The sequence below is a fragment of the Squalius cephalus genome (assembly GCF_949319135.1).
Source record: "Squalius cephalus genome assembly, chromosome: 9".
Classification (NCBI taxonomy): domain Eukaryota; kingdom Metazoa; phylum Chordata; class Actinopteri; order Cypriniformes; family Leuciscidae; genus Squalius; species Squalius cephalus.
The window spans coordinates 12972274-12996158 of record NC_137130.1 but is presented as its reverse complement, the minus strand read 5'-3'; the positions used below and the strand labels follow the sequence as shown (position 1 = coordinate 12996158).

Sequence of the window (23885 nt, the reverse complement as noted above, 5' to 3'; positions counted from 1 at the left end):
CTGAATAACATTTGGTGTCTTCTGTAAAATCATTATAAAAAATGTATGAGTAATTTTCTTTTGCTTAGAAAAAATATAAAAAAATAAACAGGACACATTCAAATGTATGGGATGGGGGGGGGGGGAGACAAAATTTAAAGCTGTATTACTCTTATTTTTTTAATGCTTTCGTTTTTGACCATCATATCAAAATTATTTTAAAACCATGGAATACAAATAAATGGCACATTATAAAAAGCACAAACATACATGCTTCCCTTGAGAGTCAGCCGACTGATGAACACTGACACAAATGTATAGTACAGTGCAAAAAAACGGCATATTGAAATGTCAGAGACAGTGTCCCATTACAGTACTGAAGATATACAAAATACAAAGGAATGTTTAGAACACTTGAATATCATCTGAACCATTTTAAAGTCCTTTTTAACATAATTTTAGTGCAGCGGCAGTCTCGAGGACTAATGAAGAAAGTAGGTCATAATTAAGCAATATAGAAAAACAGACACAGACACACACACACACACACACACACACACACACACACACACACACACACACACACACACACACTACGTTCATGCCCGTGACCAGCAAAAGTTCTTAATCTCTTCATGTCTGTGTGATCCTGCATAAAATGTGTCTTGCTGACTGATTGATGCTTAGTGTCTGGGGCATTTCTCTTCAGCTTGATGGTGATGTTATTAGTATGATGTCAGCTCAGTCTGAGGACGTCACACAATTAGAGAGTCTCTGCTTAGATGAGTGGTCTGTTAAAAAACACCAAGAGCCACACATTAGACACCCATTAGCATGGCGCGTTTGTAGATGCGTTGTTAGTGTGCCAGTGTAATGCAGTACTTACAGCCCATTAGAGTTAGTGACGCCATTTATGGCACATGCAGGCAAACAGAACAAACACATAAACCCTGCCCTTAGAAATCAAACTTTTTGATGATTCAAAGCAGACTTGCATACATTCTTGTGAAGAATATGATTTACATTTCAGCATACACAGCATAACATACTGTACAATTAAAATAATTTCATATTCAGATCTCTCTGAGACACTCTTTGGAAAATAAATGACATAAAAAAATAAAAAAATAATAAAATAAATTGGCTGCAGTAGACAATCTATGGAAGTATGTTTCTTCAGATTTAAAAATAGGTCATTGTAATTTGCAAAAGGTAATTGTGAGATAAAATAAGAAATAGTCACATTGTGAGATATAAAGTCATGATTTTAAATATAGCCTAGTCACAATTGCAAGAAATAAAGTTTTATTTCTAAATTATTTTATTATATACACTACTGTTCAAAAGTTTGGTTCAGTAAGATTTGTTTATGTTTTTTGAAAGGAATCTCTTAGGCTCACGAAGGCTACATTTATTTGATAAAAAAAACACAGTGTAAACTGTAATATTGTGAAATATTATTGCAATTAAAAATAACTGTTTTCTATTTTAATATAATTTAAAATGTAATTTATTCCTGAGGTGGCGACGCTGAATTTTCAGCAGCCATTACTCCAGTTCTTTTTAACAGTAATTCAAAACTGTAAGTCTGAAATAGGAAATTCAGTTTCAAATATCAAAACAAAATAAACATAATTTTACCCGTCAGTCTAGGAGCTCCCTAAAATATTACACTGTAAGAACTAGTCTTATATGTAAATGTAATTTTTGCCCTTTTATTGCAGGGAATTGGATTGAGAGATGTTGCATGATTTTCTGAAACTGATGTTGGGACTCTTAGAATTTTCAGATTATGTATATGAATGAATCATTCATGGCTGGTGAGCTGAGATGTTTTTTTGACAATATACAGCTTGTTTTCAAGGATAGAACTTTACATTTCATATTAATGGAATCTCAAACATCTCTTCTTTTTAGGCTTGGAGAAAGTTTATTCCACCCTTTAATGTACAGAAACCAGGGCAGACCGTTATATGTAACTCACCAGTTTCCTGGGTTTGTCCCTGTCCTCCCTGCGCTCCTGTAGCGTATGGGACAGTCCTTGAGCCGGACGTGTGTATGAAAAAGGGCGCATGCCGGGATCAGCAGTCCTGTACCGTTCTCTCCCTATAAGCTCTTCAGTTCTGAACCTCTCCACCTCCCACTCAGAGTACGGTGGTAAAGGTTCATCCTCCTCGGGGCGGTTGCTAGGTGATCTGCTTTGGTAACAGTCACTGCTCTTCTTGGAACTGCCTTTTGAGGGAGTGTCGCTGTCCTCATCAGCCCTCCCACCGCGCTCTCCGTGGCCCCTAGCCTTGCGCTCCAGTAGAGTGTTCAGGTAGGTATCGTCATACGACCTCTGACGAGCAACATAGCGCTCACTGCCGCCTGCGTCACGTCTTTTTGGTGGGGAAGGTGGCGAGCCTCGACGACGCCAGTTGTTATCGTCATCCTCACGAGAATATCGTGGCCCGTCTCTGTATGACGTGGGATGGTCTCGCGACCTTGGAGCCATTTCAAAGTCTCGCTGAGGTCCACGGAAATCACCTCTTCGTCGACCGTGTGGGCCATACGAAATGGCAAACTCTTCCAGCTCATCTAGTGACCCCGTGCGCCCCCTGCCGTCAAAGGCTTTGCGTGGCAGGTGCTCAGAGCGACAGTTCCACCTGCACAAACAATCATGATATTATTAGTGCACACATATACAGTAAAGACCCGATATACTCAAGGCGAAGTTCTTTTTCGTACTTCGCTTAGGGGTAAATAAGGGAACAATTCTGAGAGCGGAATTTAAATGAATATGTAAATATGTGCTGCGCACTTTCAACAATAAAATAAACGACAGAGATGACAGCGGGGAGAAAACAGCTGTTAAGCAAGCGTCTAATCATAGTGATGAGGATAAGTTTGCACAAGTTCTGCAATTTGGCACTCCAGTCAAGTTAGTTCACTTTATATACCACTTTATACTATGTATTGCCTAGTAAGTAAGCAGATTATTAACGGTATTGAAAATGAGGAAAAAAAAAATTTTCAATTAGAATTACAACTTTTTTCTACTATAAAGCAGCTCTCCAATGTGTTCATGTTTTTACTCGCGGACGTCTGACTTCGACAGACTGAACAGAAGAAATGAACCCGGAGAAGATTACCACGTCAAAGAAGGCGGAGCCTCAGCGCACACCTACCTATTATGTAATTGCCATGGACCAATAGTGTTTACCAGCCGAAGCAAACTTTTCTGGCAAGCTGTTTCGAACTCCCAAAACGAACTCCAAACAAACTTATTTTTGCCATGATTTTGTTCAAAATGACGTCACGTTCGATTTCACTCAAAGTATTTCGGGGCCTTAAAAATTCAAAAGTTTGAGGTTGCTACGATTTTTCAAATGTTTTTGAAAGAAGTATTTTACCCTCATCAACGCTGAATTTGTTTGATTAAAAATACAGTAAAAATAGTAATATTGTAACAATTTAAAATATTTTCATTTTTAAAATGTAATTTATTCCTGCGAGGGTAAAGCTAAATTTTCAGCATTATTACTCCAGTCTTCAGTGTCACATGATCCTTTAGAAATCATTCTAATAGGCTGATTTGGAGCTCAAGAAACATTTCTTATTATTATCAGTGTTGAAAACGGTTGTGCTGCTTAATATTTTTGTGGAATCCTCAATAAAATAAAAAAAAATCAGGATTCTTTGATGAATGGAAAGTAAAAAAAAAGCTTTTATTTGAAATAGAAATCTTTTGTAACACTGAAAATGTCTTTACTGTCACTTTTGATCAATTTAATGCATCCACAGACCACCTAACACCCTCTTGTGTCTCCAGTTTGAAAATCCCTGTGCTAAATTATTAGGTCACACACACACACACACACACACACACACACACACACACACACACACACACACACACACACACACACACACACACACACACACACACACATACACACTCACAAATTGTACCTGTTGTCATGCTCATCCAGTGAGTGATTGCTCTGATAATGTGAGGGACGGAGCCCATGGCCAATCGATGCTGTTCGGAGACGCGCCTCATCAATGTGGTCACTGATGGGTGGTAGAGCCTTCCTCTGGACCTGCCGATAGGTCTGTCTGAAGTCTACGTCACCATCATGCAGAGAGCTCAGTTCTGATAGGCTGCCAGCTGTTGAGATAATGACATCATTATGTTCTGCTTTTCTTTTACGATAACACTCACATAAACAACACAAATCTATTTCCATTGTCTATAGTCTGTGGCGGAAGATCTTTATACGGCAGAAATAATGTACTTGGTTAGAATATTATGAATTTTGATCAAGAAGCATGCACAATCACAGATTTATTTTAAAGGGATGGTTCATCTAAAAACGAAAAATATGCCATTATTTACTAATTCTCATGCCGTTCAAATCGTATGACTTTCTTTCTTCTATGAAACACACAAAAAAAGTGTTTTGATTTTATTTATTTATTTCATTTTAGTGTGACATCTTTTCAGATATCTTCTCTTGTGTTCCACAGAAGATAAAAATCGTACAGGTTTGTAAATGTTTTTTTTTTGATTTTCCATTTTTTGGGTGAACCATCCCATGAATGTAAAAGGCAGGTCCATGGGTGAGTTTAGATTGGAAACGATCATTATTTTTGCACTTCGATTTAGTGCCGCTAATGTTGCATAAACTACACATATGACCTTTAAAAGGACAGTGATGATGACATGAATATGTCATAAGGTGTGTCAGGTGACCACAGTTACATAGCTTTTCACTGACTCAACTTTAAAATGAAAATTCAGCCTTCCTTTTTCACACACAAACACAGAAACATGCTGACTGCATACAGGCTTACATGGATGACAGGCCCCCTTGGTAGGGTGGAAATGCGCCAGGTCCCTCTCTACGTAGTACACAACCTTCATAGCATCCTGACACTGACTGGCCTGGAGTCGATAGCCACTGCGCTCTGTGGACACACACATGACTTGTGTGTTGCTACTGTGTCCATATTATCACACATACTGCGCATAATTTAAGGTTAAAACACGCACGTAACACTCACACGATACTTAGTTAAGCCTTTACAGAAGCAAGCAAACAATTTTAGAATATTGCGTATGCGTACTGTATTTATGCAATTATTGGATTTCGGGGGAAGTTCATTAAACTGATCCATTTGAGCCTGATGTAAAACAAAACCCTGTCTTATTCACGTACCACGTGCAATCCAACTCATTTAACTTCATAAATTGAAGGAATTAAAAAGTAAAACTGTAAATAAATAAATTATTTAAATTGAGAAATAAACTGTGAATAAAAATGTTTTCCTATCCATAAAATTAAATGTTAAACCGATAACAATAAATTAATATATTAGTAAAAACCTTTAAATTCAACTTCTAAACTGTAAACCATTTGCGACCAAGTTTAAAAATTTCATCCACACATGAGAAGAACCATAGACTTTTACTGAACCAATTCCCCTTCAGTGTTTGCCACTCAGCTGAGGGGAAAATGTTTTACTTGTTGATACTACACACACACACACACACACACACACAGTGTGAAACCATTCACCAATCCCATAGACAAAACAACTACTTCCTTCACAATGCCAGCTAGCTTGTTCCACTGTCAGCATCTTCTAAACTTAAGATTCTACTTCCAAGTCTTTGTCTACTGTTGTTAGCTCATGTTCACTCATACTCAAATACAGCAAACACTCTCATCTCATCCAACCACAATTCCTTCCAATTTTAAATACCGTAGCCTGTTTTTTAACATGAAGACGAAAGTTACAGTACCAGCTGAAGAGGATGTTAGTTGAGTTTGATTTGAGTTAGATGATGCAGACAAAAGTTGTTCAATCAAATGCAGATGCATTTTCAATAGACAGGCATTGGAGAGATGTGTTTAAAGAAGAAGCAAAGACTTTACACATGCTGTTGCATTTTCACTTACGTCCAGCTATATTGTTTTGTACTGAAGAAGGCACTATAGACAACTTGGGTTCAATGATGGATGGAGCGGCTGGAGGGACCACAGGGACACCAGGAACGTAGTAAGGTTGATACATAGCAATCTGAGGAGGTTGGCCACTCTTTGCCATCTTCCCTGCTTCATATACTGAGAAGGCAAAAGTGAATGTTTTTTTTTTTTTCAGGTTGTGAATACGAACAATGCGTGTAGTATGCATGTGTGTGTTTGTGTACTCACAGTGTTTTGGACAGCAACATGTATCAGGACAGCAGCAACAGCGTACATAACAACAGCAGGAGTGAGGACAACACTGGCACCAGCAGATCCCAACCAACAACAGGAAGAGAACGCTACCAAGGACGACAGCTCCCACAAACACCCACTCTATAAGGGAGACGAGAAAGACTCATCAGGAAACTTGGTTTCCATGACACAAGCAGATCTTGAAGGAAGTGCTGTCTTAAAATCATTTTTGCCCACAGGATGTGAAGTCTCTGATCATGACCAACCACAAGGGAGAGTGTGAATGATGCAGAACCTCTTATCTGGACTGTCTACAGGGCTAATGATGAATTTCCTCTGGGTGTGGTGTTAAAATTCCAATGGCATACATTACAGACCTTTTTCTCAACACAGATACTTTACGTTCTCAAGAATGTTCATATTTATGTCTCTGAGCACTTACGGGGGGGGGGGGGGGGGGATCAAGACATTAAATAAAAAAAAAGAGCAAAGTAACATTTTTGGTTGTTTATGAATTAACACCATAATACCAGAGCTGGGTATCAATACAAAAATTCTCAATTAGATTCGATATTTAGGTTATAATATCCATTTTGCTTACACATTTATTACTAAAGTGAAACTTGATGTTTCTGATCTGTGGCGTATCCATCAGACTGATTCAAACGGTAACCCCTTTCAACAGAGTTCATGAGTCTTTTTGAATGGTCCATTAAAAGGAATGGAGTCATTTGTTCGTGAATCGGAAAAATAACAATCATGTGATTAAGTTACTTAAAGGTATGCAGTAATATAATGCATTACGTCATGCATATACGTATAATGTACAGTAATGTCATGCTAAACTGATTGTGTCTGGAAATTTTGAATTATCATTTGTTGTTTTCAGAGGGAACAGATCAGGCATTATGGAGTTTGCTGATTGTAGCAGAGGATAAAGCAGATTAACTGAAAAGGACCTGTGTGAGAGCACCCACTGAAAAGGAAAGGGGGAGAAAGAGGTATGGCAGGCGTACCTGGCATAATCTCCAAATCAAACTCAGGCAAGATGTCATCCAGCACACCTGTCCTACCTGGAGAAGGGAGAAGATCAGATATGAACAGCAGCAGTGGGCAGCAGGTGAAAGTTCAAAGTTTAGAGTCGTGGGTAAAGGCTTGTGTGTGTGTTATTATGGAAAAAGTTACACTGTTAGTGGCTGTGGATTAATCAAAAGTGTAAGTTGAAAGCTGATTTGATAACTTTGATCTGTGGTTTTAAACATGATTGGCCTTTTAGTCAGTTCAGACTAAATCAAGAACAATGTCTGATATTTTAGTCAAGAATACAAAAGTCTGCATATATGTACCAGTCAAAAGTTTGGACACAATTCACTGAATTTATATTAATTGGATACCAATTTTGGTCACTACAAAATCCCTATACATTCAATTTTGTTACTTCATACCTTTGATGACTACTATTATTCTGTAATATTAAAAAACTACTAATAAAGAATGCATAGCTGTGTCCAAACATTTGATTGGTAGTGTATGTGCATAGGTGTGTATGTGTGTGTTTGTTTGCAGGAAAAGGTTTGCCAAGGAAAAGGTGAAAGGTCAACATCCTCTGTGGATGCGTAACTAACTTTAGGCCAGTGCTGTGTTTCTGTAGTGGTTACTGGCTGTAATGATATGTTGACATGTTTCTGGTTCCCAGGGCTTATGCTAATGTAGATGTGTACTTTCGTTCAGTATTTATATTTGGCCTGAGCACAGATCAGGTTCACTAATGTGCACGAATGGAGAGAGTGGGAAAGAGATGAGGTAGAGGGGGGCTTCAGTGGGGGAGACAGTGGAGGAATATGGGAGACTAATTAATCACACAGCCTCATTAACCATCTTGAAAGGGGGCAAGGGTACGTCATCACCATGGAGACAGTGTTGGCATTGTATGGAATTAAAAGGTGTCCCAGAGCACTGTCCAATTACCTTCAACAAAGATCTTCCCTGAGAGCGAAATGAAGGGGTGGCCTTACATGTACTGTCACTGATTTTACACTGAGAATACTTTGTCAATGGCTGGCACACTGCCAACAATAAAGAGCATTCTCACCATCTAAACTGACCTCAATGTTTAGCGTAAAACCTGAAATGTTATGTCTGAATGCAATTCATAATGCAACAAGTGTGCAGGAGACCGGATCTTTTCTGTTAAAGTTAGCATGAAATGAAAATTCACCCTATCTATTTTCTAAATGCATGTTATTAATATGTGTAATTTTTTTTTAATCAAAATGTCCTAACTTACAAATCTCCATCTTCTCTCTGGTGACATATTCTGGACGTCTCCAATCATTTTAGTCCGCTTAAAACCCACCCCTATCTTACAATCGACCACAAGCTTGCATTCAGATCCGCCTCCATTCAATCAACAACCGAAGGATAGAATCAAGTCCCCCAATTTTTTTTCCCCCAATAATCCATTTCACTTGGATGTACGTCACAATACGGAAGAAAAGATCTGTCGCTATTTCATCACGACTTTACATTTCGTGAACGCAGACGTATTTTACAAGTCTTAACAAAAAGCTGCAAGTCTTTAAACTGAATGAGAGGGTGTTGTAAACAAATCTGCCCACTGTCAGAGCAGATTTATCCCTGAGTGACAGGAAGTGCTTAGCTGGCAGACAGGAAGAGGAAAAATAATATCCACCTCCATCTCCTCCGTTACAGTCATTAAACCAAGCGTAACTTGAGAGTAAAGGGGACCTCATGAAGAGACGTAAAAACATGAAGAGAGAGACAGGCAAGCTCTGTGTAGTATAGATTGCAAGTTATTATCAGACTTAAAGGGATAGTTCACCCAATAATGAAAATTCTGTTATTGTTTCAAATCTGTATGACTTTTTGTTCTGTGGAACACAAAACAGGATATTTTATTTTGGTCCATAAAATGGAAGTCCATGGGGCCCAAAACAACAGTATGGACAAAAAAACACTGAGATATTTTTCAAAATGTAATCTTTTGTGATTTACAGAAGAAAGGTGAACTATCCCTTTTTTGAAATAAACCCTACAACCAATTGTGTTCTGTAACACTTTTATGTCGACTGGGAGAAAATGAATTAAGAGCGAGTTTGGTCCAAGGGAATGCTTAACTCCAAGGGCCAGATTTACTAACAGCTTGCACCAGCACAAACCCTCTTTTGGCGTTAAAAAACTACTGTCAGGATTTACTTAAGACATGCAGTGAAACATTAGCACTAAAAAAGGTGTTGACACAGTTATTTTTGAGGCTGACCTTATTGCATATGTATTTGTAGGAGTTTCCCTTTCAGACACAAAATTTATGGGAGGAGACTATTTAAATGAATCACGCAACGCAATCTACCAAGAGCAGTGCAAATTAGGGTCAGGTTTAAGACATGCTTTTTTGGGGTGTTAAATAATTTGTATGCGCTAGTCAATTTACTGGTATTTGTGCCATTATTTAACGCCCCCCAAAAAGCAAGTCTTAAACCAGACGCTAATTTGCACATCATCAGTAGAAACTTTCCACTCCCATCGATGCTTTGGGATTGCGCCCTGTTTATTAAATCTGGCCCCAAAATGTCAAACGAAACTTACGGTTTAGATTAACCAATTTTTTTTCACAGTAATTTGTTGTATTACCTATAAAACAATTAGGACATTTGCTTAGGTAAGCCAACACATTTCTGTGGTAAAAAGTGAGTTATTATTGTAAACAGCAGAGTTTTGGTTTACATTTTGATTTCACAGTAAAACTGTATTGATTCATTTCACCTGTATTGATAGCACAGTAAATCTCTGAATACGGTATTGTAATAAATTACTGGTAATTGCAGTGCAATTCCTAATTCTAAGAAGTGTTGCTTTTCTTAGCATGCATCACTAAGAACCAGGAGCTAAACAGTAAGTAAAATATGAAATTGGGAGTGTCTGGTTCAAAGTCAAACATTATACTCTCCATTTTATAAACCAGTTAAATCTTGATTACTCAGAGGGCAGGAGAGACTTCCTCCACTTCTTAGCGCCTACATAACACTCTCATTGATCCTCCTGTGTAAGCTCTAACCCTCTCATGTTATTTTTCTCCTCACCGCACAGGACTGTTCTGGAGGCCCTGGCGTCCTCTGGCCCCTGAAACCCCCTTCGTTCCCATGGAAACGGCTTAAGAAGTGGCTTATATTGCTCATGTCGATAACGGCCAGTTATTTACTCTTTGTCTGGCATGAGGCGTCTGACTTTGCTTTGTTCAGCTGAAACAGAAATAACTTATTCTGTTGGGGTCCGTCCCACAGCACCAAACAAATTGTTTCTCTCCGCAGTGATCCTGTCCAGGACGTGTAAAATATGTGAGGTTGTCCTGATCTGCCAGGGCACAAATGAACAATAGCTTCTCTTATTAAGGATCTGAGCCATGTTGAGAAGCATGCACCGTTCAGTTGTTGCCATGGTAGCGCTTGTAAGTGCACTCAGGAATTCAGTGAGGGATTGGCATTACCAATTATTTAGATACAACAACCAAGCATCCACACACAAAAGTAAACACTTTTGGAAAGCAAGGTCTTAGAGAGCATGCCACTTTTTCATTGAGAATTCTATGAATTCTAAACTACCTTACTAACTATTAATAAGCAGTAATTAGGAGTTTACTGAGGCAAAAGTCTTAGTTAATAATTAGTTAATAGTTAGAATTGGACCCTAATCTAAAGTGTGACCAGCATTCACTGACACTATTTCAAGCATTTTTAACAGTTCAGACTTTTTGAAAACCATGTTATACCCATCTAACAAAATATGTTCCCATTAAGTTCCCAAAAACTTTATTTCTGAACTTTTTTTCTTGGTTATGCAAATGTTAAGGGAACATTTCATGTTATCATTTTGCAAACATAATGGGAACGTTATTGTAATGCTAGCGGGAACAAAACATATTGAGCAGATCTATGTGCAGGGTTTACAGAATTCTGAACAAACAAACAAAACATAAACTGAGACTAAGAACTAAGGAACACAACAAGCGAGGAAACACGAGGAACAGAAGAACGCAAACCATCTATGTAACAGCAAATATCGAATAACAAGCTAACAAGACACACCTGGGAACAATTATGGAATTAATCAACATGAAAAACTACAAACATGGCATAAGAAACAGGAAACACATCAAAAGTCCTGACAGTTACTTTTGAATGTTCTCTTAATTTTTTTCTAAAAAAGCATTAGGCAAACATATAAATGTTTTTGAGCTAAATCTCTGAGAACATTATGAAAGACCATGCAGATGACTTTGAACAAATGTTTTATTAACATTACTGGAAGAGTATGAATGTGTACGTATGTATGTGTGTCTATAAGCGTGTATATATGTTTACATGATAACCTGTTGACTTCCCTGGCCTCAAGGATCTCTTTAATATAATGCTAGTACTAACCGATTATGGAAACAGGTTTTATTTTTTCTTAAATGTGATTTTGAAAACATTTCCATGTAAATACCCTGTGTTGACTGTTACTGTTAGTCTTAGTTCTAAAAAGTTATATAAGAAATAAAGTATAAAAACAACATTACTGGAAGAACGTTTCTTCACAACTTCAAGAGAATCTAGCTAAAGTACTCATGAGACTCACCCTGCACCAGTAGCTCCACCTGGTCTTCATTTTTCCCTTCCACATCATCAGCAATGGTCACCTTACAGAAATACACACCGCTGTCGCCCCACTGCAGCTGTCCAATGTGCAGATCTGCTTCTGAAAAGGCCAGAAAATAGTATACTCATGTTATTAAACCAAAGTTCAAAAATGTATTTAGTTTGAATATTTTTCGGTTTTGGTTTACATCGTAACATTGTCAGTTGCGCAGTTTGTTTGATCTGAATTACATCAGTCACTTTTAGCACTTTTTATTCAGTGAAAACAACACATCATTCACACACATTATCTATCTGTTATATTTTGTCAGAACAATCATAGTCTTTGTTGGAGAGGTGACTGGAGGAGGGAGAGCTTTAAAGTCTACAGTCAGACGAGAGGGTGTTTGCGTTTGATAAGGAAAGCCGTGGGGGTGCTTTGTGAGGCCTTTATGAGGTCCATCCCCCTGACCATTGTGCGACCTAGAAAAAAAACAGCCCTATTTAAGGAACAGAAAAACACAGCACAATCGGCTGGGCTTCCTAGGGAGAGAGTGGGTTTACATACAAAATTGCAGACTTGAGCGTAAAAAGGAGGCTCAAAATGTAATAATAATATAACGATGATTTTATTACACAGTGGCCCCAAGAAGTATTTGGACCATTAAGCCACAAGTATCATTTTATGAAGTCATTGCATTAAAAAGAAATATTAAATAAGTGGCATCTGAAAACACATTATGCTAGACTTTTTCTCAGAACTGATGTCATTTTTCTGAGTCATTTTGCAATTACTTTTAAACAACTGATCCCAAGGCCATGTTTGTAGATGTATTAAGTTCAGATGTATTAAGTAAGTTCACACTGGTGCCCAAGAAGAGTAACCCCATGTGTAGTTTATCACATCAACTACACCACCACAAACTGTTTTTAACATTGATAATACCTTATATAGCATATTAGAATCACTTCTGAAGGATCATATGACAGTAAAGACATTTTAAAATATATATAAAAAAATAGTTTAAATTGTAATAATATTTCACAATATTACTACTTTTACTTATTTGTATTAAAATAAATGGAGCCTTGGTGAGTATAAGATAATTCTATCAACAATATTTGTACCCAACCCAAACTTTCGAACAGCAGTGTTTTAAACCTATCAAACTTAACTATCAAGCATGCTTGAGCTGTCTTCTTTTAAATAAATTCCACTTAGTTTTTTTTCTAATGCAATGAAATGTATACATTTTTAAGTGTAACTTAGATTTGTATATGTAATTATGCCAGCGTTGCTTCATAAATATTCCCTCTAATCATGATGTTATTTAATTGACTATTAAGGTTGCCAACCTGTTGACCTTTTTACCATTTTGTGTTTGACACTAACCTGTTGAATTGTCTAGTTAATAAATGACCATGGAAGTCCCCTTTGTGAGTCATTAAGTTTGAAATTTCACTTTCCAACTGACTAATGCTGTCATTTTAATGCGCCACTTATTGATCTGTAAAAACTATAAAGGTTTATAAGGTTATGATCATATTCATGACAATATTCTGCGTTATATTTGACAGAACTTAACCTCTAATCAAGCTAAACAACTTCCATCAAAAAAGTGAAGTTATAAGACAATAAATACATTACTGTTAATGATGGAGATATCTCTTCCTTTGTAGTGTTCTGCTAAGGTCATGGAAGCTCCCTGTCCTGAGGCCACGGCGCGGACCGTGCGGCCCTTGTCAGAGCAGTCCAGGTGAGACGTAGCTCCCAGATCAGATACGCGGACCCCCAGGGACTCAGGAAAGGTGAAGGAATCCCGAGTGCGGTCTGTACAGTAAGACTTGTACCACCACTGTACCACTGCGTTTTGAGTGGAGTGAGTGGTGTAATGACACGGAAGAACAATGGAGGAGAACAGCATGGCAAACTTCTTCTCATCTTTCACAATCACCTGTACACCATTACACCTTTGCACTGTGCCAAAAAGAGAGAGAAAGAGGTTTATAGTGAGGAAAAAAAACATTATTATTGAATGACAGCAACACAATTACATTTAAGGCTATACACTAAACACCCTTTGCCTAGATTTTTGCCCTGGTTTGGAGTATGGACGCTAGTTGTCAAAGCTAGTTAATGAAAGTCAGAACCAGTCTGCACATTTCACAGAAAACCGTTTCCATGATGGGCACAGACTTTAATTTTTTAGCTTCAGAGGAGGATATCAAACATTTGTTATTTTGAGAACACTTTTTTTCTCCGTTTGTCGTGCATGTCATAATAACAAGGTGCATGTGTGAGTTTGTATTGTTCAGAATGACTTAAAAAGATCCTCAGTGTATAATGGCAGGTTTATTTCTGAAACCACTTATAATGTCAGCATATTTGTTTTGCAAATAGAACTGTTGCGACAGTTAGAAGAAAAACGGTTAGAATTAAGAAAAGAAAAACTTATACAAACACAACATTTTTGGTACATCTAAATGCAATGCAGAACCCTGTTTTGTGTGATTTTTAATAAAGACAAAAACTATGCCAGAACTATGCAAATGTTGGTTTGTAGTTACTGATAAATATTATATTTGTTTTGTAATAACTTGGGTAACAGTACTGAAGGTTGAGCTTGATGAAAATAAAGTCAACACTACAATTTGGGTAAAACATTGAGAAACTTAATATTAATTAATTTGTTGTGTACAGTAATTTTATTCAATTGGTGTCACAATTATAATAAATTTGTTTATACAAATTTGTTCTACATTTGTTTTGTATATTCAAATTAGCTAATTGTTACAAAAAGGTTTTAGATTGAAAATAATTTTAACAAAATTATGACACTTTTTCATTTTCATTGTTGCATACAGTCAAAAATGAGATGATAAAATCACCATATTAAGTGGTTGACAATGGGTGTTTAAAAGAAGCTACTTTTGTTGTAGGTTAATTTTGTACTAGGGTAATCTTTCATAATTCTTATCAACAACAAACTGTGTTTTTGGTGCCTCTAATGCATACAAAAATGAGAGACAAAACTGCATCCTTTCCTTTTTGTGGAATTTAGTGGATCAGCAAACACACCCATGAGCAAAGAGAGTAATGCAAATTCCAAGATACAGTGAGCTTTCATCGGCAACTGTAATGACTACTGACCTGTTCATGATTAGTATTATGGTGTTTGAGTATAATGGTACGTTTCATAGTGTAAGAGACAGGCATGTGTTCATTACCCAAAGCCCTTTTTTAGACTAGGCCTAACTAACCAGAGCATCAAAATAAACTGATTTTGCTCACTGCCTCTTTTCGAAAATGCTTAGTCACTCCATTCCAAAGGGAATCAGCTAGAAGATTACAAGGTGAGATGACCTGAAAACAACCCTAAAAACATCTGGATCCAGTCAGTCAGCATTTGAGTGTGTGTGTGTGTGTGTGTGTGTGTGTGTCTGTGTGTGTGTGTCTAAGCATGAAAGAGTGTATTTGTCCAGCCGTGTGTGGGAGATTATGGAACAGAAATCTGGACAAAATCGGAGAAGTGCCCGAGAGGAGGATCTGCTGGTGTGAAAAACACACAGAGAGAGAGAGAGAGAGAGAAAGAGAAGTGTGAGTAAAGAAAGTTAAATTCCATGCAATGCAGGGGGCGCATAGAGGTGGGGGCTGTCGTTTTTTGTAGAGACGCCACAGTCTGTAGCTCTTACTGTTTGGGGTGGAACCTAAATATTCTGTGAAAACTCTTATGAAAGATCAAGTTTAGTGCAAGTAGAGCAGAGGTCTCTCCCACAAACACAGAGACACCCTAATTCTCGTCAAAGGGTGGAGCACACCGCATAAAAATATACAACTGCGAGTCATCACAGATGTCTAGATGAGATCTACACTCATTCATTGTTGCCTTAGAGGAAACAGAGCAACTTCCTGAGCATTTTCCAACTGTACTTTAGAATGATCATGTTGCTGAGGGAAATGTAGGCGAGAATTCTTGATTACATTCATTAATACTCAGTTCAGGTTAGATAGGGTCCTCCTTTTGTCCTCCCTTTTGCCTGTTTGACTCATTGTTTGGCATTATGGTGAACCCCCACCCACTAAGACTCAGAGCAGGAGGGGGATGCTGAGTTCCCACCAATAAGATAAACTCATTGACTCAGTCTTCCATGAACACCCAATTAGGTTACAGAGATTTAAACCAAGCCGTTAGTAGCAGGAAACTTTACTTGATTGTATGTTAATGAGCTGCTGATGCTAACTAAACCATGTGTATATGTATTACATATTATTGCAAGTAGTATTCAACAGTTCAACAGCTCAAAGCAACTTTTCTCTACAATGTTTATGCAAATTCACACATAGCCTACACTGTCAACTGAGAGGGATTTTTAAAAGTGTAGTTTTAGTTCACATCAGTTCACAAAGTAGGCCACTAACTTGCTCATAAAACAACCATCATAATATATTGTGTTGTCTCAGTTGCATCCACCCTTCAAGAACTGATACAATGCAGCTGCACTCCCTGACACACATTCCAGCAGCACTTCCCACAATTCTTCTCTCCCACAACAACAACAACTTTGGGATGTTAAAAAGTTTCAAATGTTCATCACACTATCTGGGCTGGTACAATCTTGAGCTGTGAAGTCTTTTAAATGTGTATACTTTTATTTACTTACATAAAATCATACGTGTATGTATGTATGTATGTATACATACAGCCATTCTATAATCATCAGTAATCAATATAATAAAGAATTATGTTGAGCAAATGTAGGCTATTTTTTATTTTTATTTAAATCAGAGTCATTTAGGCTATTTTATTATACTTATTTTGCAATAAAAAGTGCCCAATAGACTGTCATTTAAAAAAAAAAAAAGTTAATAAAATTACTAAATTATAAAATGTTTTGTCAGGTGTAAATGTAAATGGATTATAGTAAAAACCGTCGCGAGGACCCGTGACCAATCTAAAAATAAAGCCGGGCTCAAGGTTCTCTAAGCTCTCAACCTGTTGCTTTAGTTGTCTGTCTCAGTTTTCTATTTCTATATCATGACCAAAAGGAAAACATATTAATAACTTACGTGAAAATAGTATGAATAGAATCCAGGAACCGTGTAACAAAACCATGATCCAGTTTAGTGCGGTTAATATTGCAGCTATCTAGTCCATCTTCTCCCGGACTGTTATTCGCTTGCTTCATCTCTGGCTGCTCTGCGCTGGTTAGAATGAGCGGACTGTACCACTTTACTAAGGGGTAATAAACTGTGAAAATTGCAACTAAAACCAATATATGCTAAACGGCTGTTGAGATGAAAATGTAATTTGATTTAAAAATATATATTTAAGTTGTCAAAGAGCAATCAGAAACTACTTTAAATAACAGCCACAGACACGGTCTCCCCATCTTCTAAAGTGGATGCGTCTTTCAGAAAAATACTGCAATAGGCCTATATTGCATTCAACGTTGAAAGTATAGGGCTGTAACTTCAGGAGACTTCAAGTGTAATTTGTTTGAGGGAAAAAACGCTTCTTATTTGTTAGCTGAAATAATTTAGAGCTATTTCTTGTTACAAAGACACATATTAATGGAAAAAAAAAGAAATTAAACACAGTCTACATTCAATATTTTAAAATCATTTATTTATTTAGAATGTGACAAGCAGGTGTGTAACATTAATTAGTTCTAGACATTTTATAAATTCTAACATTGTGCCGTAAAATTTCAAAAAAAGAAGTCATAATCAGCTCTTAAAACAGCTCATAAAAATGATGCAGAATTATAAGGATTGCAAATTATATATGATTATAATTAAGTAGGGCCTATTTCATTGGATTAAAAAAAACATAAACATATACATAACATGCCAGGTTAAAAAGCTCTTTCCATTCTTACAACAATATAGAAATGTACAAAAAAGTGGAGAGATGTCACCGACCGTCCTTAAGCACCATTCTGAACACCTGCCGAAAAAATTACTGAACAAATGCATGATTCAGAAGAATAAAAATATGATTTTGCCTAATTACTTTAGCTGATAGACTTAACAAAAAACAACAAAAAAAAAAAAAACTATATGCTGTATATAAAATACTATTACAATCCTGTAAAATAAAACAAAAAAGTAAATAAAAAAGGATAATTCGTTGAGGTCAGAAGATTCAGATGCATTAGCCACTGCAGGGATAAAGCACAATTTTATTTGATTATCAACACAGGAAAAAAAATGTAGAGGCCTTGGCTCACTGCCATCCTCCTTGTAGCAAAATTTTGATGGCTGTCATAATAATTCAATGGTTCCTCACATACTGATTATCATACTGAGCTTAATGATTTTATCTATAGCGATCTCTATAGTCATCATACCGATCTCTGCGATCATCATACCTATCTCTGAGGTCATCACGGCTACCTCTGCGATCATCATAGTGATCTCTGAGGTCATCGCGGCTACCTCTGCGATCATCGTACCGATCTTTGAGGTCATCACGGCTACCTCTGCGATCATCGTACCGATCTTTGAGGTCATCACGGCTACCTCTGCGATCATCGTACCGATCTTTGAGGTCATCACGGCTACCTCTGCGATCATCATAGCGATCTCTGAGGTCATCACGGCTACCTTTGCGGTCATCATAGCGGTCTCTGAGGTCATCACGGCCACCTTTGCGGTCATCATGGCGGTAACTGAGGTCATCACGACTACCTCTGCGATTATCATAGCGAACGCTGAGGTCATCAGGGCTACCTTTGCGGTCATCATGGCGGTCACTGAGGTCATCACGGCCACCTCCATTGTCATAACTTCGAACTTTGTCAGTTCTCTCTTCAGTGATGTGCGCATTCCCTTCCTCAATATATTCTATTTGTGGTGTTTCATGGTATTCCACCACTGGAGTTCTGAGGCAATAAATAAACACAGATTAATAATAATTAAAAAAAAAGTGAATAAAAACCTAATTAATAAAAGCTTAATAAAAGCCTCCAGAGGATAAATGGCGACCTATTCCACTTGACTCTTACTCTTTTGATTTCTGTTTCCGTTTGCGGACACAGCAGATGATGATTATTATAAGCACTGCAACTCCAGCAATACAACCAGCAACAATGCCTATTGTGGCAAGATTCATAGAGGCTGTAAAAACAGAAAGATATGGAAATTACAATTTAGCAAATTAAGCTGAAAGTCTCTGAGGTCAATATTTCATGCATTAAAGGTGGCATATCATGAAAATCTGATTTTTTTTCGTGTTTAAGAGCTATAATTGGTTCCCGGGTGCATCTACCAACCCAGAAAATGTGAAAAGTGACAACCCAGCGACTTTGTTTTGGTAAGCCTTTCTCTGCAAGCATGTCAAAAAAAGAGGCCAATCAGATTTCGCTCCCCTTCTGAGGTAGAAAGGGGATATTATAATAACCGACAATTAATCTGCAAGTTTCCACTTACGGCGCCGGCGCCACCATTTGGTTTTCGCAAGTAATAACAGTGTAACCAGTTCTAATGCAATGGGAAAAGTTCGAGCAAAGCATGCAAACTGTTCTGTCGTTGGCTGCACAGACGAGCACAGAACACTATTTAGAGTCCCAGCTTCAGAGGAGACAAGAGAGCAGTGGATTTATTTTATTTTCAACGGAAATCCCCCAGAAACAGATGAATAATGTAACTCCACAACAACTACATAAATGTATCCACTAACCATTCAGAAAGGTCCAGGTGCAGTCTAAAAGTTGCAACCTCTTACTGAGTCTCTCTCTCTCTGAGTTTTGTTATTGTATCTGAACTAAGCTAATGTAAAGGATCGGCCGTCTTCTTCATTTGCATTTAAAGGGACACACACAAAAACAGCTCTTTTTTTGCTCACACCCAAAAATTGGCAATTTTGACAAGCTATAATAAATGATCTGGGGGGTATTTTGAGCTGAATCAATCTGGGGACACCATAGATTTATATTAAATCTTGTGAAAAGGGGCATATTTTGTCATCTTTAATCTCAGTAAATTACCATAAAACTGCCGGATTGACTTTTCTGATCAACCTTATTGCTAAGCAACAGCGTTTTATTTTTTACTGTAAAAGAGTTAGTTCACACAAAAATACGAGTTTTGTCATTAATTACTCACCCTCATGTCGTTCCAAACGTAAAACTTTCGTTCATCTTATTTTAGGCTACCAGCGAACAGAAACAGAAACTCAACCGAACCTGCTTGACGTGCAAGAACAAACCTCATTGTTTCTTGCGGAAGCTCAAACGTGCTGCGTAACACTCGAGAATAAACTTTATTGGTTCTTGCACGTCAAGCGGAGATGCATGAGCTTCCATGTACCAGAACTGATGTGCGAGTTGATGAATGTTTATATGTGCATAAAAGGAATGGAAAAGATAGAAGGGTCTGCAGACGGGTTTTTAGAAATGCACCGCTCATGCACTAGACACCGAAAAAAACAGTGACACGCAGTGCAATGGACAAAGATGTCCATCTAATGTAGAAAAACTATTCAAAACCAATCACATAATTTCAGTCAAAACTTCTTACATCAGTGTACTTGCGCAACACATTTTGGAATGCAAAGTCAAGCTTAAGTAGCTAGAAACATCAGCGTACTTCCATGTTTCAGACCTCAGAATAAACTAACCCGATCTCGTGAGAAAATGTAACAATTTTTACAATGTGACAATTTTGTATGAATTTGTACAATGTGAATTGTATAGAAATTTTTAAGAAAAACATAAGCGTGAAGGTCCGCCTCTAACCCCACCCATAAACCTAACCATCAAGCTGGGCCGCAATAAGATTGTACGAAAGTGTACAAATTTGACCAAACAAAGTTACAAATTTTCATGAGAGTGTGTTGGAATAACATAACAATGAGGAGTGTAGTCTATACATAACAGATTGGGTCAATTGTCAATGTCATGTTGACAATCAGATAATTGGATCATTATTGCTGTGATTATTATGTTTCTAGCATGTTATATGTTTGACAACAGTTCTTCTAACCCTAACTGATGCAGTGTGTAGCTTTTCATTTCTTAAACAATCATGTAGGAAGACACATCATGGTCATATTCCAGGATGGCAATGTCAAGATGCATCAGTCTCAAATTGTGAAAGATGGTTGGGAGGGAGCATGAAGAATCATTCTCACACATGAATTGGCACCTCTGAGTCCAGACCTTAAATTCATTGAAAGTCTTTGGGATGTGCTGGAGGAGACTTTACAGAGTGCTCGACATTGTAGATACAAAATCTTGTATTGTGTGAATTCTTGCATCTCTCACACCAAAATATTGATGCACCTCTTAATGAAATAAATGTTGTTTGATCTGTTTTCACACAATACAAGATCTTGTATTGACAATGCAAGAGTCAAGCACTCTATAAAGTGTACTCCACATGGTACAATAATCAAAACATTGTAAAATAATCTGAATAAAATTAATCTGGAAAGTAAACACTCATATAAATTTAAAAATAAAGCAGGCAAATGTGGCAATACTCACATGGCACTACAGACAATGTCATGTTACATTTGGCTGATCCGACCTTATTGGTTGACAGGCAGATAAAGTAACCTGATGTCTCCAAAGATACATTGAACAAAGCCAGAACTCCATCCTCTGTTACACAAAATTAGCGTTTAATGACCAAAAAAAGTTATTAATCTAATCCATTGAAAGTGGGACAAAACTTACTTTCAGTGGTTTTAAGAGGAAATGCTTTTGGGGCATTTTTGACATCATATCTCTCCCATTTGTATGTGGGTGATGGCGAGCCCTCCTCAGAAACACAGGTTAGGCTAATATTCTGTCCATATTCTGCTGTGCCTACTACCTTACAAACAGGTTGTGATGGTGCAACTATAAGACAAATGTAGATATTCATTCAACGTTTTTAAAAAGGATTCCACTTGCCATGTATAGTTATAGGGAATTTTTATTTTGAGATGTTATTAAGTTATAAGTTTGACAAAGTGCCAGAGATCTTACCCTGAACCAAGAGAGAAGTAGAGTCAGCTGTTCTTCCTTCAATGTCTCCAGGAATCTGAACAAAACATTTAATTCTTCTGCTTTCTTTAAGAGTGACTTGTTTTAGTGTCAGTTTTGATGTTTTTGCTGCAAGGTCACAGTCTATTGTGGCTTTGCCTTCATACTGTGGTCCAATGTCTACTTTGCCAGTATTGGAGTAATAGCTACCAAAAATGACCTATTAGGGCCAAAACAAAGAACCAATTATTCATTAATAAACAGACATTGTTTTTACACTTATCATGGTTAGTGGTGTTTTGGTACACAGTTGAAGTTTATCAATACTGTCAATATTTTAGGCTTACCTTGTCTCCAGATGTCTCATCAGAATGACCAGTCCATGTTATAATGATAAGATCGTTTATTTGATTTTTAGGTTTAAAATTACATGTAAGGGTGACATCATCACCCCTGGCAACCTCCGTGGAAGCTTGACTCATTGTCACTTCCAGTCCAAAAGTAGTCGACATCACTTTGAGGCAAAAAAGAGAACTTTGTGAATATCACACAATGAAATTATTAAGTCATTTTAAAAACTCATAATTCAAGCGTGGAATAATGTTTAAAATGCAGAATTCCCAAATAATATTTCACTAAACTTTAAGAAACATGAATCAGAATTCAAAACTACTTTTATAATAAGAGAGAATGATCTGAAAATATTTAGTAAACTTCCTTGTATTTCTACATTTGAAAATCAATCTCATTTACAGTATCACAAATCTACATCACGACTTAAGTTTATCAGTAAACTTCCTCAGCAATACATTTGGTGTGATTATATTACTAATACATTCTGCTGAAATAGGAACTTATTATTAATACAATTTCTTCCTTTAATTATTTAATATGAAATCATTACAGATTTTAAGAATGCATAAGTCCACTTTATTTGTAAACTGTCTACTGATAAGAGTCTATTATGAAAATGGATGAATGAAACAAGTAGCTAAAAATAATTCGCCATTTTGTAGCCCTGGTGAAAACCTTAACAACATTATTACTTGAAAACATATATTAAATGAAATTTAAGTGTCACATGTTGAACAACTGACAAGAAAACAAATCATTTTTTGACCCACACTGTTAATCTAACATATAATGTCATTGATTTGATCTTGCTGTACTCAATGTAAACGTCATGAAAGTGAGCACCTCACCTGATGTTAAATATAGGCTGCAAAAAATCAACTTCCAGTTGGTCATTTTGTCGCTGTCCAGCCACACTGCAATAGATGGTGTTTTGGGGAATTTGAGAAATATATATATATATATTTCTCACATATCCTTATCTTGTGGCTTCCTGTGAACTCCTGAAACAGTTTTACTTCGGCAATCAATGTCGACCACACCTTTATTGCACTTTGGACCCTTTCCTCTCACTCAAAGTTTTACAAGTTAGGTTGTAACAAAATGGCAGATGTGATGTCATTACAGTATATTAGTAAATAGTGGAAGTCATTGCTGGGAAATAAACTGACATACATGGGGTAGGCCAGTAAGGGACAAATTGAACGTATTATATTAGTTCTTGAATTTTATTCTGGATGATTTGTATACCATATCACTTGATAAAACGTAAGTTTTACATACACAGGCACACTCACTAACAAGCCTTACTTGTGTTCATGTCAGTATAATATTAAAAATATCGTAATGTTTCTGTCTTTCGAAAAAACAATCTAATATTGTTGGTCTAACCTCAAACAAGCTGGATGTGCATTACAGTTGTGGTGTATTGCCATATCTGACCAGCAGATGGTAGTAAATGAAGCATATTTGAAATTACAGGCACATTTACAAGAACTATTGATCTTTACCAGACGCCATGCTGACAAAAACTGCTTATCTGTGCTAGTTAACAGACTTGTTCTCACTCTTTCCATATAGACTATTCCATTTAAGAACTTTATTGTTTTGGGATCATTTTTGTCAGACTGTTTTCAGTAAAAAAAATAAAAAAAATAAAAAATACGTTAAATATTATATTTGTAATTGCAAACGGGATTTGTAACATAAAAAAAAAAAAATTAAACATAAAATTGCACAGAAA

General features: G+C 36.9%; 2 protein-coding genes across 5 annotated transcripts; both read right to left on the bottom strand.

Annotated features, from left to right (window-relative positions):
* LOC307164583 (immunoglobulin-like domain containing receptor 2) lies at positions 1-17852 on the bottom strand. Of its 4 annotated transcripts, XM_079881567.1 has the most exons (10): positions 16887-17852; positions 13467-13796; positions 11820-11939; positions 7202-7258; positions 6180-6326; positions 5925-6089; positions 4816-4929; positions 3931-4129; positions 1964-2624; positions 1-770 (listed from the first exon to the last, which is right to left on the bottom strand). In XM_079881567.1, exons 1-10 carry the CDS (start codon positions 16930-16932, stop codon positions 735-737), a joined length of 1875 nt encoding a protein of 624 aa, XP_079737693.1. In that variant the 5' UTR covers positions 16933-17852; the 3' UTR covers positions 1-734. The 4 variants fall into 4 exon arrangements, with proteins under 4 accessions (XP_079737693.1, XP_079737695.1, XP_079737694.1 ...); XM_079881569.1 differs by lacking the exon at positions 4816-4929 and having other exon boundaries at positions 2-770; XM_079881568.1 differs by lacking the exon at positions 7202-7258 and having other exon boundaries at positions 2-770.
* Positions 17853-18083: 231 nt separating this feature from the next.
* Positions 18084-23063, bottom strand: gpa33b (glycoprotein A33 (transmembrane), paralog b). The gene is made up of 7 exons (XM_079881572.1): positions 22993-23063; positions 22138-22304; positions 21794-22010; positions 21500-21664; positions 21308-21424; positions 18827-18938; positions 18084-18703 (listed from the first exon to the last, which is right to left on the bottom strand). Exons 1-7 carry the CDS (start codon positions 23036-23038, stop codon positions 18139-18141), a joined length of 1389 nt encoding a protein of 462 aa, XP_079737698.1. The 5' UTR covers positions 23039-23063; the 3' UTR covers positions 18084-18138.
* Between the last annotated feature and the right edge of the window lie 822 nt (positions 23064-23885).